The sequence below is a fragment of the Tursiops truncatus genome, chromosome 15 (genome assembly GCF_011762595.2).
Source record: "Tursiops truncatus isolate mTurTru1 chromosome 15, mTurTru1.mat.Y, whole genome shotgun sequence".
Lineage (NCBI taxonomy): Eukaryota > Metazoa > Chordata > Mammalia > Artiodactyla > Delphinidae > Tursiops > Tursiops truncatus.
In genome coordinates, this window is record NC_047048.1 from 43,069,596 (window position 1) to 43,083,811 (window position 14,216).

The following is a 14,216-nucleotide window of genomic DNA, read 5'->3' on the forward strand; positions in this document are numbered from 1 at the left end:
GGCCGCCTGGCACATCTGTCACCCCCCAGCTGAGCCCCGGGAACTGCCCACTTCCCTCCACCAGTTTGCACGGGCCTCTGGGACCCTCACCGAGGCTGGCAAAACCCACCACGGGAGCTTCTGTTAGGAAACAGAAGAGACATTTGAATGAGAAAGTAACCCTGAATATCAACAACCTGGCAGAATTCCTAGATGGGACGGCCTGTTCGACCATTCATTTTGAATTTGCCTCAAATGATCTTTGAGGGACCTGAACAAGGCCCGCTGACAGCACCAAGTCAGCATAGCTCCACCAAGGGAGATGGGGCTTCGGGCCCCCGGCCTCCCGCTCTGAGGTCTCCTAGGGGCCACTCCTCCTTCAAGCCTGCCAGTGAGATCCCTGACCAGGCAGCAGGAGGGAAGGGAACGGGGAGCCTGCAGAGCCCGGACGGCTGCTGCCCACTGCCCTGAACCCCGGGGGACACCTTCCAGGACAGGAAGCCACTCCCGACCTGTGCAAACCAACCAGGAAACTCACCATACCGTTCACAACTTCGACTTTATTTACTGTACAGGTTCACATGAAACACACAGGCTCTTTGCGAAGGTGGATTTATCATCACAGGATGAGTTCTCATAATACAACCTCCCCGACAGCGCGGGGGAGGAGAGGCCGCGCCAGGCTGGGGCCCCGGGAGGCAGGCTGCGTGCCACAGGCCCTGAGAAAGCCACGGGGGTTGCCTCTGGGCATCTTAACTGCACAGTATCAGAGGAAACAATAAAGGTTTACAGGGGCATCGTCACACGTGGCCGCGACCGCAAGAATACTGTTTTCAAATCATTAAATAAAAAAGGAATTCACATAAGCTATAAAAACGTTGCCACAAAAAGCAAAGCTTTCCTGTAAGAAATTTTAACTCATTCTGACAATGCACTAAACACGATCTGCTAAAACACAAGGACTGTAACATAAATAGTCATTATACTTTGTTCATAAATAACGATCTGTAAGTCCTGGAAACCTGACCCGGGCTCTGAGTCACAGCACTGCCCACTTTGACAGAACACTTCAAGGGAGAAAGTCTGGATACTGTTAATGGGACTTTTTTCTGCTCATTTTCCTGTTACGTTCTGGCAGGTCTGCTCTAGCCATTACAATTATATTTTACTCTTTTTCACGTGAAATATTAAAAACAAAAACATCTTAACCCAGGCACTGATCCCAGTGTTCATTTCAACACAAGCAACTCTAACTGATGTGACAAAATGCTGCCAATACTATTTCTCAAAACCACAGGTCTTCTGTCAGGGGTGCAGGATGAAAAGCTAATAAACTGCCTTAAAAGACATCATTTGCTTTTTACTTTACATGGTCAGACCAGGTTCCTTTAACAAGTGGGAACAAAGCTTCCAGACTAACGACAGAGCGCACATGCTGGCGGCGAGGGTTACAGCCCCTCAGGTGGGACAGATCTGCAGCCGGAGGACACAGGCCCCACACCCTTCTCACCCAAGTGCTTCTGGCCGGTTGGCACTGGATTAGGTAGAGCAACAAAACCCCACTTTTCTCTCCAAGCGTTTTCCATAGTTCCAACAGGAAGTGGAGAAGTACCAAGCGGCTCCATCCCCAAATGTACCGTAACTGACAGCCAGCTTTCTTTTAAGAGTCCCAGACCTCTGAAGGAAGGAAGGAATCCTCATTGCATGCCAGGGCCCAAGGTCAGAGCGCCTGCGTCTCCTGGTCTGTTCCTGCTGCCCTCAGCCAACACTGTGACATGACTGCCCTGCCTCTCCACCAGCCCAGCCTGCACAAGTGACCCCGCAACTACGGCCACCGAATCCTCACGGCTGCCCACAGGGCTTGCTCCATGACCGGGTCCCAGCTGGCCCTTCTTAGCCTCCTTTCCTGCCACTTTCTGCTTCATCCCAGACGGACCTGTTCCCCATCCCCAAGCCTTCCTCTCCGCTCAGCCCTCAGCCTGGGCACACCCTCTATTTCTGCCCAACAGCAGCTACCAATCCCCGTCGAGGACCATCCAAAAATGCAAACACCATTCAAATACCAGCTAACGTTGACAGGGCACAGGAAATTCCACTTATCTGTCAACACTGTCATTACCTGGCAATTAACACACATCAAACATAAATCATTTATGCCTAAAAATATGGACACAGGAGATTCAGGAAACAAGACCACGTCTAAAGTACAATGTCAGCACATAACATAATGCGCAGGGATCAAGTTCACAGGTCAACAGGGCACATATATAAGCCAAAATAATAGGACAGAATTCAAACACACAAGCTAGAACAACTCCATCAGCTAAGCGCAGGTCCCCTCAGAAGCTAGTTGGGGATCTTTTCCTGACTCAGCACAGCAAACCTCTGTACCGTACTCAGCCTACCAAGCCCATCACATCCAATTAATGGATAAAATGAACATGACACACAATTAAAAATTAAAATTAATGACACACACGCTCCGACTGAGGTAACCTCCCAGCCCTGGTGAGCACGTATGTGAAAGGGCACACGAGGCGCCCTCTCAGCGTGGAGAAGTGTGTGAACACAGAAGTAAAGGGATGTGCCCGTTCAAACACCTTCCTGTGAAGATGAAGCAAGGGTCCCGCCCCAACTAAAAGTGGACGCCATCTGCAGGAAAGGAAAACGCCCAAGTCTTCTAGATCTTACATGTGTGTGCACTTGTATGTAAGATCAGGCCCACCTCCACACGTGTCCACACACATAACCAGGCAGTGCCAGGAAGCTCCCTCTTTTCCCACTGTAAGCGGCTGGCAGGCCCGGCTGATCTGAATTCTCACACGCACATTACCTACGGAACGATATAGAAAGCAAAGAAACTGGTCACTAGCACCATCCAAAGAATCACAAGACAACAAAAAGGATAAATAATTTCTCACGAGGAAAGTCATAAACGCGCTCCTAACAACGATCCTACACTAAACACACACGTTTAGAGAATCCATCCAGGTGCAAGTTCACGGAGAACATGCAAAGCGTCTATTAGAACTGGGCTGGGTACTCAAGTCCAGGAAAAAGGACATAAAAATATGTGGCAAAATTAAACAGGAGCTCTGCATGTATCAAAATAACAGGAGTAAGATTTGGAAGCAGTTCTCGGAAAACTCTGGGGACTGACAAGCGGGAAACAGCCTGTCACACTCGCAATACACACAGGAGCCGCCCACCCATCCACTGCACGGTGACACACATGGCGGCTTAAACACACACACATCATCAGGCTCATGTGCAACAAAATGAAGCCATTGAATGGGCATCCCATAAGGATCACTGGCCCTAACACGAAACTACAGAGGACTCGGCGGCATGCCACAGAGACACAGCGCTTCACTTGAGGTCTCCATCTCCTTCCCCGTCGCCCTGGATGGACTTCTTGATGCGCAGCAGCATGGTGGTGAGCCACTGGTCCAGGCGGGATATCGAGTCAAATTCCTTCACCTGGTTTAAGGGAAGAGGAACAGGAATCATTCCATGGAAATACAATCAAACACAGAACTACACTGCCCCACACTGCTTAAACATTAACTTTCTTCATTTAAAATCATTCGTTCAAGCTTGCAACTTTCTTCATTAAAAACTTTTTTGATATTGCTCTTATGCTAACGTGTGATGGCAAAGCTCCATAACCGCCTACTGGACGAAGAGCACATTTAGCGTGACAAAGGACATGAGACCCTGCACAAGAACAAGGGGACATGGAAAAGCAATGTGGCTCCAGTATCCACTGAACACAAACAAACGCATTTGCAGCAAGGGAACATGTGGAAGCAGAATTCCTTTAACTCATTTCCACAAGTTCCTGAAGAATGGACTTGCATAGGATGAAGAGGGTTTGGCAGCAAAAGTTAAAGGGGAAACCTCGCCTTCCCACTATTGCTTCAAAGCCAGGATGAATGACTTAATGAAGGACACTAAGAAATTCACTTGATTATGAACATAAGATGGAAAAAGATGGGAAAACAGGAAACTGATGAATGTAAAACTAATTTTCCCATTTACTTTATGCCATGAATATAACAAACTCTCATTGCTTTGTTTTTGTTTTAAATTTAAGTGATTAGATTTCACTGATTTTACTTGACATTTATTTATGGAGCAGATTATTTTCCATAGACAACATCCAAACAAGTCATAACATTATGTGATGTCTATTTGCCTCACAGCTAAATTCAGCACAGCTCATAGAACTGTCTGATTGTGAAGGCTGGTGGGATCTAAAAACATGCCTTTTGGAAAACACAACGTAGGTATAGTGCAATAATGTCCAAATAAATGTTCAGCGTTTATACGATGAAAAGGAGTTCTGTAACGTAAACTTTCAGAGAACATGCTAAATCCCAAAAGTGAACGTACTGCTTCCGTGTAAGCTTCACTGTTCTGCTCTTCATGAGCTTCTAGAAGTTTCTGGGAACATAAATACAGAAAAATTAGTTTGGTAGGCTAAAAAGTTCCGTCTATGAATGGATACTTTAAATACAAAATAGCCTTCATATCACACTAACTGATGTTGCCAAATGACTTACAAAACTGGGGAAAATTCCAAATACAAGTCAAGAGTTACCCCGAGTCAGGGATCCAGCCTTGTGCTAACGTGCCTGACCCGCCAGGTTAAGAGCAGTGCGCGCCTGACCCTAACGGCACCTGAGGCCTAGTGTGCAAGAGCAGGAAGGCACGGGGCTACCCAGTGAGCGGATTCACAGGAGGAAAACGTCACTGTATCCCAGCCCCACCTACTTACTTTCAATAACTTGCATTCTCTCGAATCAGTGAACGCCGGAAACATTTCCTCATATTTCTCCAGAGCAAGCTGGGAAAGAAAACCACTCGTTAACACCTGAGTCACTGAACCAGGAAACGAAGCTTTGACATTCTACTAACTTCAGTACGATTTATTTACGTCCTACTTAATTATCAGACTCAACATCAAAATCAACCTGTGTTGATCAAACCTGTTGATTGTGAATTTCAATTTCAGTTAAGAATAAACTTCTAAACCAGTTTTTCCGAATGAGGTTGCTGTGGGGAAGACCACGTGAGCCAGATCCAATGTTCGGACCTCCCAGGGCAGGCGTCTATTTTCACGCGCTGGAGGAGGCTCTGCCCGGAGCCCGGGGCCCTAACCCCGACCCCGAGGACACCAAGGCGGCCCTGTCCCTGCCTCCACCTCCAGCTCTCTCTTTGCTTTTCTCCCAACCCCTCACCCCAACTCCATTTCTGAGTTTAAAAAAAATTCTGCTTTTACTGTCTCCCCTCAGCCCCTAATTTCTTTAAACCAAAGCTACTGAAGGAAGTGTGGCCCCCAGGGGGCGTTCACTTAAGAGAAGAGCCTCAGCAGCTGTCACTCCAGCTGCGGTGGTACAGCCAGGACAGGGTCAGAGTATCACCCTCCATGTTGCCTTTCATGTACGCAGCACAGTCTTCCTCCGAGCTGGTATCACAGACAACGGCTGAGCACCTGTGCTTAGGCGTGAAGCGCCTCAGAACCCACACCGCAGGGCCCCTCACCTTGGCATTCAGCTCATCCACTATGAAGTGACAGAGGGCAGCTTTAAAGAAGTAATCCTTTGCACTGTACTTCAACAAAGGGTTATCCATGGTGTTGGCCCCAATCTAGGCAGAGAAAGTGGAGTCAGAGTGAAAAGGTTTGCCCTCCTACACTAGGCATGCTGACCCTCATCTACTCTTTAGCAAGTACGCTGCATCTTACGTTAGTTAAGCTATGAAATCCATTCTTTTAACCCAAAGCCACGTACCAGAAATGTTACTAGACAAAAAAACAATATTTAAGACATAAAGTGCTGACCTGTTAAAAACGACTCAGCAGAATTCCACATCCAGGAGGATGGAACAGACATGCTGTCCTCTGTCCCTCCTGCTAAGTACAACTAAAAGCCCTGGATCTTTTATATGAAACTAACACAGGGAGACTGAAAGGTGGAGAGAAGAGCAGAGAAGCCAGGGACACAGGGCAAACACGGCAGGGAGTTCCCTGGTTTTTCTTTTTCTTGCATAAATCCCTGACTTGGAACAGAAAAAGCCAGCAACCCATAAATGCCGGTGGGTGCAGCAAAAGAAAGAGAGAGAATAGATGAAAGCCTGCTTTCTCCAGCCAGAGGACCAGGAGAGGGGCAGCTAGCAAGACAGAAAATGTTCAGATGACACCTGCTTTGATCCATGCCACTCACAGCAGCAAAAGCCAAAGAGGAAGACAAGACGCCCATCCTCCTGGGAGAGCCCCACTCTCCTGCCAAGGAGGCCAGAGCAGGAGCCAGCCTGCGCCCCCATCACAGAGGCACTGGAGACCACGTGGGGACTGCGTCACCTCCTCCCAGTGAGAAAGAGGCCCCGTCATCTCCCAGCGGGCATGGATTCACCTTTACCTGATGGTAACCAGGCGGTCAGGTGGGGAGCTTGAACCCTACCTCCACCTGGCAGGAGCGAGGCCACACCCCTTCAGTGCCAAAGAAAACCAGCTGAGAGTGGAGTTAAAACAAGACCCTGTCTTATAACACAATATACGAATATCCAGTTTTTAATTAAAACTCACTTGCAATACCAAGAAAAGGGAACATCTCAAGTTGAATGAAAAAAAGACAACTAATCAGAGTGAAATAAGTTAGAAAAACAAATATCGTATATTAATGCATATATGTGGAACCTAGAAAAATGGTACAGATGAACCGGTTTTCAGGGCAGAAATTGAGACACAGATGTAGAGAACAAACGTATGGACACCAAGGGGGGAAAGTGGTGGGGTGGTGGTGGAGGTGTGATGAATTGGGAGATTGGGATTGACATGTATACACTGACGTGGATAAAATGGATGACTAATAAGAAACTGCTGTATAAAAAAATAAATAAAATTAAATTAAAAAAAAAGACAACTAATAAACAACAGCTCTCACATAGCAGAGATGTGAGACTTATCTAACAGATTTTAAAGGGGCCTTTCTAAAATGCTTCCACAAGCCATTAGAAAATTGCTTGAGACCAGAGGAAAACCAAAGCATCAATGAAGAAAAATTCTCAGTAAGAAACCCCAGAAGATACAAAGAAGAAATGAGTGGAAACTTCAGAACTGAAATACACAATAACTGACATAGAAAGTGGATGGGTTTTCAACAGCAGATCCCATGGAACACAGGAAGGACTCAGTGAACTGATGGTAGAACATTAGAAATTACTCAGTCTGAACATCAGAGAGCAGACAGACCCAGAAAAGAGGAGCAGAGCATCGGGACATATAGGATGATAAAACAAGGCATAACATCTGGGCTGTCTGAGCCACAGAAGGGGAGAGAAAGAGGGAGTGGCTAAAAAAGCACTTGACGAAGTAACGGCTGAAAACTTCCTAAATTTGGCAAGAAACAAACATAAACCTACAGATTCCAGAAGTTTACTGAAATCCAAACAGCATAAAAGCAAAGATACCCATGCTAAGCCACATAAACTTCTGAAAACTGAAGACAAAGGAAAAACGTTTTGAAAGTAGCAGAAAGAAACACCACCTCACCTACAGGGAAAACAGCTTGAATGAGAGCAAACTTCTCATTAGAAACCACGCTGGTTGTCAGGGCACATTTTTCAAGCACTGAAAAGAAAAGAGCTGTCAACCCAGAACTGTACACCCAGGGAAGATACGCTTTAGGAATGAAGGGGAAATCAAAACATTCCCAGATGAAGGAACACCAAGAGAATGTTTAGCCAGCAGACCTACCCTAAAAGAATAGCAAAAGGTTGTTCTCTAAGTAGAACAAAATACAGGAAGGAATCCTGGAACATCAGGAAGAAAGAACACATTAAGCAAAATATGGGAAAATACAATGGGCTTTTCTCCTCCTCCTGAGTTTTCTAAATTAAGTTGGATGATTGAAGTAAAAATTGCAACAGTGACTGATGTGTCTAAAAGTGTGTAGAGGAAATATTAAAGACAGTTATATATTGAATGGGGGAGGATAAAAGAACAGAAAGTAAGGTAAGATTTCTGTATTTCACTGGAACTGAAAAAATGATGACATCATTAGCCTGTGATACTTTATGTAAATATAATACCTATAGCAATCACTACAAAAGCTATTTAAAGAGATACACCCAAAAACACTACAGGTAATCAAAAACCCCCTGGAAGGTAGGAAAAAGGAAACAGAAAAACAGAAAACAGAGGATAAACAGAAAACAAAAAAATAAAATGGCAGACTTCAGTTCTAATACGTCAATAATTACATTAAATGTGAATGGTCTAAACATACCAATTAAAAGACAGAAACTGGCAGAGTAGATTAAAAATATGACCTAACTCTGTGCTGTTTACAACAAACACACTTCAATTATAACAATATAGGCAGGCTGAAAGAAAAAGGATGCATAAAGATATATCATGTAAACATTAATCAAAAGAAAGCAGGAGAGGCTATATTAGTATCAGATAGACTTCAGAGCAAAGAAAATTACCAGAGACAGAGGGGGACACTATATAATGATAAAAGGGTCAGCCCAACAAGAAGACACAGCAATCCTAAATATGTATGCACCAAACAGAGCTGCAAAATATTGTGAAGCAAAGACTGACAGAAATGAGAGATAATCAAATCCACAGTGATAGTTAGAGACTGTAACACTCCACTCTCAACAACAGAAGTAGAAAATCAGCAAGTATACAGAAGAACTCAACAACGCCATTAACCAAGAGGAGCTAATCAACATTTATAGAACATACCACCCAGCAACAGCAGAACCACAGAATATATGCCAAGACCATATTCTGGGCCATAAAACAAACTTCTAAGAATTGAAATCACACAGAGTGTATTTTCCAGCCGCAACAGAATCAAACTAGAAATCAACAACAGAAAGATAACAGGAACACCTCCAAACACTTGGGAATTAAACAAAACACTGATAAATAATCCATGAAAATTAATAAATAAAACAATGTAACAGAACTGTGAGACACAGTCAAAGCAGCACTTAGAGGGAAATTGAGAGCACTAAACATGCCCACACAATAAAGAGGAAAATCAATTAGCTAAGCTTGTACCCTCAGTACCCTAAAAAAGAAGAGCAAAATAAATCTGAAGAAAATAGGATAGAAATCAGGATAACAATAGGAATCAATGAAACTGAAAACAGAACGCAGAGCAAAATCACTGAATTCTACCAAATGTCTAAAGAATTAACACCAATCCTTTACAAACTCTTCCAGAAAAGGAAGAGGAGGGAACACTTTCTAACTCATTCTGAGGCCAGTATTACCTGGCTACCAAAGCCAGACAGAGACATTACAAGAGAAAATTAAAGGTCAATATCCCTTATGAATACAGATGCAAAATCCTGAACAAAACACTAGCAAACTAATTCTAGCAACTTACAAAAAGGATTACACACCATAACTATGTAGTAAAGGATTAATTTTGTCCAAAGTGTCTTTGCCCATGATTCCTGGTAGATAATCTCTAAGCCCCTGGAATGTCCTGCCTGAAAGAGTGTTTTTGTTTACCCAGGGGTCTTAGACCATGTAGTTTAGCTCAACCTATGGAGGGACTGCAGAATAAGGCCTACCATGTTCAGGTGAGTTTCTTCCCCGGTGGCAATACCCTACACATGCTTTCACACATCACTGTTGGGAGAAGTCAGTGCTGTCTGCACAGTTCCACAGTTCCACAGTCCCAGTCTGGGCAGGACAACAGGAAGCTCACACTCGGGGCTCGCCTGACCTCCTCTCTGTGCCTCTTCCTTTGGCTGATGTGGGTCAGCATCCTTCTGCTATAATAAACCATAACTGTGATATAGCAGCTTTCATTGAGTTTCGTGAGTCCTTCCAGAGAATTATCAAACCTGAAGGTGCTCTTGGAGACCCTGAAACTTTTCAACAACCAAGCAGGTTCTATCCCAAGGATGGAAGGTTGGGCCAACAGATAAAAATCAACCAATGAAAGACACCATGTTAACACAACAAAGGACAAAAACCACATGATCATCTCAAAAGATGCAGAAAAAGCACCTGACAAAAACAAATACGCTTTGATGATAAAAACAACAAACTGGGAGGAGAAGGGAACTTCCTCAAACTGATAAAAGGCATCTGCAAAAACCCACAGCTGACATACACTCAATGGTGGAAGACTGAATGTGTTCCTTCTAAGACAGAAACAAAACAAGGATGTCTGCTCTTACTACTTCTACTGATCATCGTTCTGGAGGATCAAGCCAGAGCAAATGACAGGAAAATGAAGTAAAAGGCACACAGATCAGAGAAATAGAACTATCGCTACTTGCAGAGGACATGATTTTGTATAAAGAAAATCTTAAGGAATCCATAAAAACTCATTAGAGCTAGTAAACAAGTTCAGCAAAGTTGCAGTATATAAAATTAGCAATTAAAATCAGAAAAGAAAATTGAGAAAACAATTTCATTTACATAGCATCAAAAAGAATAAAATACTTAGAGTACATTTAACCAAAGAAATGCCAGACTTGCACACTACAAAACTCTAAAACGTTGAACAAAATTAAAGATGATCTAAATAAATGCAAAAGCACCCTGAGTTCACAGATTATAAGACTTAATGTCAAAATGACAATACTTTCATCAAAATCTCAGCTGACTTTTTAGCAGAGATTGACAAGCTGATCCTAAAATTCATGTGGAAATGCAAGGGACCCCAAGTAGCCAAAACAATCTTGAAAAAGAAGGACCAAGTTGAGGACTCACATTTCCTGATTTTAAAACTTACCACACAAAGCCACAGTAATCAAAACAGTGTGGTACTGGCATAAAGACAGAAAACCAGTAGAATAGAATAGAAAGCACAGAAATAAACCCTTACTTATATGGCCACATGACTTTCAACAAGGGTGCCAAGACCCTTCAATGGCAAAAGGACAGTGTATTCAACAAACAGTGCTGGGAAAACTGGACATGCACACGCAAAAGAATGAAGTTGGACCTTTTACCTTCACCACATACAAAAATTAACTCAAAATGGATGAAAAACATAAACCTAAGAACTAAAACTATAAAACTCTTAAAAAGAAACATGGGGAAACGCTTCAGGACATTGGGTTTGGTAATGATTTCTTGGATCTGACATGAAAAACACAGGCAACAAAAGAAAAAGACAAATTGGACTTCATCAAGACTTAAAACTTTATGCATCAAGCGACACTAATAACAGAGTAAAAAGACAACCCACAGAATGGGAGAAAGTATTTGCAAATCACGTATCTAATAAGAAATTAATATCCAGAATATATGAAGAACTTCTAAAACTCAACAGAAAAAAAAAACCCAATTCAAAAAGGGACAAAGAGGGACTTCCCTGGTGGCACAGTAGTTAAGAATCCATCTGCCGATGCAGGGGACACGGGTTCGAGCCCTGGTCCAGAAGATCCCACATGCCGCGGAGCAGCTGAGCCCGTGCGCCACAACTACTGAAGCCTGCGTGCCTAGAGCCCGTGCTCCGCTACAAGAAAAGCCACCGCAATCAGAAGCCCGCGCACCACAACGAAGAGCAGCCCCTGCTCGCTGCAACTAGAGAAAGCCTGAGTGCAGCAATGAAGACCCAACACAGCCAAAAATAAATAAATAAAAAAAATTATATATAAAAAAAGGACAAAGAAACTCAATAAATATTTCTACAATGAAGGTATACAAATGACCAATAAGCACATGAAAAGATTCCCAACATCACTAATCACTAGGGAAATGGATATCGAAAACACAGTGGGATATCACTTCACACATTAGGGTAGATATTGTTACAACAGAAAACAAGTGAAGCATGGAGAGCTGGACCATGTGCGCTGACAGAGGGAATGTAAGATGGGGCAATTTGGCAGTTCCCCAGATAGTTAGAAAGGGACTTGACGCGTGACCCAACAATCCCAATTCTCGATATATAAACTAGAGAACCGCAAACATGCCCCCCAAACCTGAACACAAATATTCTTAGCTGCATTATTCATAACACCCCCAAATGCAAACAGCCCAGATGTCCATTAATTGATAAACGGTTAAACAAACTGTGGAGTATTACAGTCACCCCTCGGTATCCAGTTTGGAGTCACCCCTCCAAACTGTGGAGTATTACAGTCACCCCACGATATACAAGGGGGACTGGTTCCAGGACCACTGAGATACCAGTGTCCATCGATGCTCAAACCCCACAGTCGGCCCCCCATATCCGAGGTTCCACGTCCACGGACTCACACTCCACGGGACTGGGAGGAGGGGAGGATGGGATTTCTTTGTGCGATGATGGAAATATTCTAGAACTAGGCAGTGGTGCTGATTACACAACTCTGTGAATATACGCAAACTCACTGATGCGCACTCTTTCAGAGGCTGAGTTACATGATACGTGAATTAGATCTCAATAAAAATCATTACTAAATAAAAAGTTGAATTTAAAAAGAAGATTCAGGATGCCTTCTGCCGGAAGCTGCGCAGACAGCAGCCTCACCTGCTCGAAGATCTCGATGGCCTTCTGGTACTGCTCCAGCTGGGCGGCGTACGCGGCCACTTTCAGCAGACATTTGTTAGCCGAGCTGAAACCGAGAACCAGAGCAGAGAGAAAACACTCCCAAAGAGAAATGACAAGACATCTCAGTGCACCTTCACGTGGTATGATGCAAGGGGCTCCCAGAGCAGAGTGAAGGTCTGTCTTTTATTACATGTAACAAAACCCACTGAATTACATCAAGAAAAATAATACTTGCCTGTTGGATTCTTCCCCTTTGTAATAATCAGCTGACTGTTCGTAATGGGCGATAGCCTGCAAACACACACACATTTTATTCAAACTATTTGTTTGAAGAGTTGCATTTAAAAACTACATTTGCACAGATATTTTCCCTATAAATAAACCTTTTCCAGCAGCAAATCTTTCACAACCCGGCCTGCTTTATTTTGGGAACAGAAGAGAGCACGCGCTTCCAGCAGATGGCTTGCTGTCCATCAAAATCTCTTCTTCCCTACCTCCCACCCAACAAACACCCTGCCACCCCGTCTCCCCAGGCCTGCTGCAGTTAGGGGCAGCCAGGTGACCTGTCCTTCCCAATGGGCTGTAAGCAGACACGCTGTGGGCCACCTCCAGATGTGACCCACACATCTGACTCTGCAGCCTTCTCCAGGCCTGTCCCCTCCCCGTGAGCTGGAAGGCAAGGGCCACGTCTAGTGATGCTGGAAGCCACAAACTGAAGATGGCAGCCCTTCTGTCAGCCTGGTTCCCAAGTGATGTCCCCACGACCGCCAAACCCCAAGCAGTGACAGTGGACTGTTATTTCAGAGACGTGTGACGCCCTATTCCATTCAGATCTGTGGCCTGCTGCAGCAGCACAGACGTCCCTCACGGATACCTAAGGGTCATCCAGAGTAAAGGTGTTGCCTTCCACCTAAGATGGGGGAGCCGTGAACAATCAAGTGGAGAGGAAACAGGCTGCAGCCTGGAAAGCTAGAAGCCCTCGTCATGCTGCGGCTTAAGACTTAGTGAAATCAAGCACCTGACAGCTCAGAAAGCAGGACCCCGCCTGCTGGAGCAGTGACCCCATGGTTAAACATAATGGGCTACCGGGCTAAGACGAAGAATAATGATGCAAAGCACCAGTACAGAAGCTCTTCATGAAGCAGTAAATAAAAACAGCCAGAAAAGAGTATATACAGATACACAAACACGTGGAGGAAACACCTGGAATCCACCCTTTTGGAGCACCGTCAGAGCCCTCACACACACACACGCGCGCGCACGCATGCTTTACTCTCCCACTACACCATTAGCTCTGAGGGCAGGCAGGCCCACGTGCCTTTGCTCCCAAGCCCAGCGCGACGCCTGTCACACAGCGGGTGCTCAGCAAACAGGTGCTGAGGGGACGTGGGCAGCTGCATTTCACAGGTGGTCCGGATTACACTACCAGTACCATCATGACTCATGGGAATGCCTATCAAAGAAAGGTTTCCCATGAATTTCTGATTAGTCAAACATTATCTCTGAACTGTCCTCATTCTCTGAAGTACTTTGCACCCTTTCCCATCGTAATAATGGGGTTAAGTATGGGAAACAATACCAAATCACTGTGTAAAGAGTACCAGGCTGTATAACCTCTTCCCAGGGAGGGAGCTCACCTTTCTGGCTCTTACCGCCCAGAACTCAGGGAACAGTGCTGGGCTGAACCATGTGGAACTGCTATTTTGGAGGGTA

At 44.6% G+C, this 14,216-nt stretch overlaps 1 protein-coding gene across 4 annotated transcripts in view; it reads right to left on the reverse strand.

The window, feature by feature from the left end:
- Positions 1–519: 519 nt before the first annotated feature.
- NAPB (NSF attachment protein beta) overlaps positions 520–14,216 on the reverse strand; it is a 39,744-nt gene continuing 26,047 nt past the window's right edge. For all 4 annotated transcript variants that reach the window (XM_019927562.3, XM_019927560.3, XM_019927559.3 and 1 more), the window contains 6 exons: positions 12,739–12,794; positions 12,483–12,567; positions 5,527–5,631; positions 4,760–4,828; positions 4,375–4,425; positions 520–3,459 (listed from right to left, as the gene is read on the reverse strand). In XM_019927562.3, the coding sequence (XP_019783121.1) occupies positions 3,349–3,459; positions 4,375–4,425; positions 4,760–4,828; positions 5,527–5,631; positions 12,483–12,567; positions 12,739–12,794 (477 nt within the window). In that variant the 3' untranslated portion in view covers positions 520–3,348. The remainder of the gene's footprint in view (positions 3,460–4,374; positions 4,426–4,759; positions 4,829–5,526; positions 5,632–12,482; positions 12,568–12,738; positions 12,795–14,216) is intronic.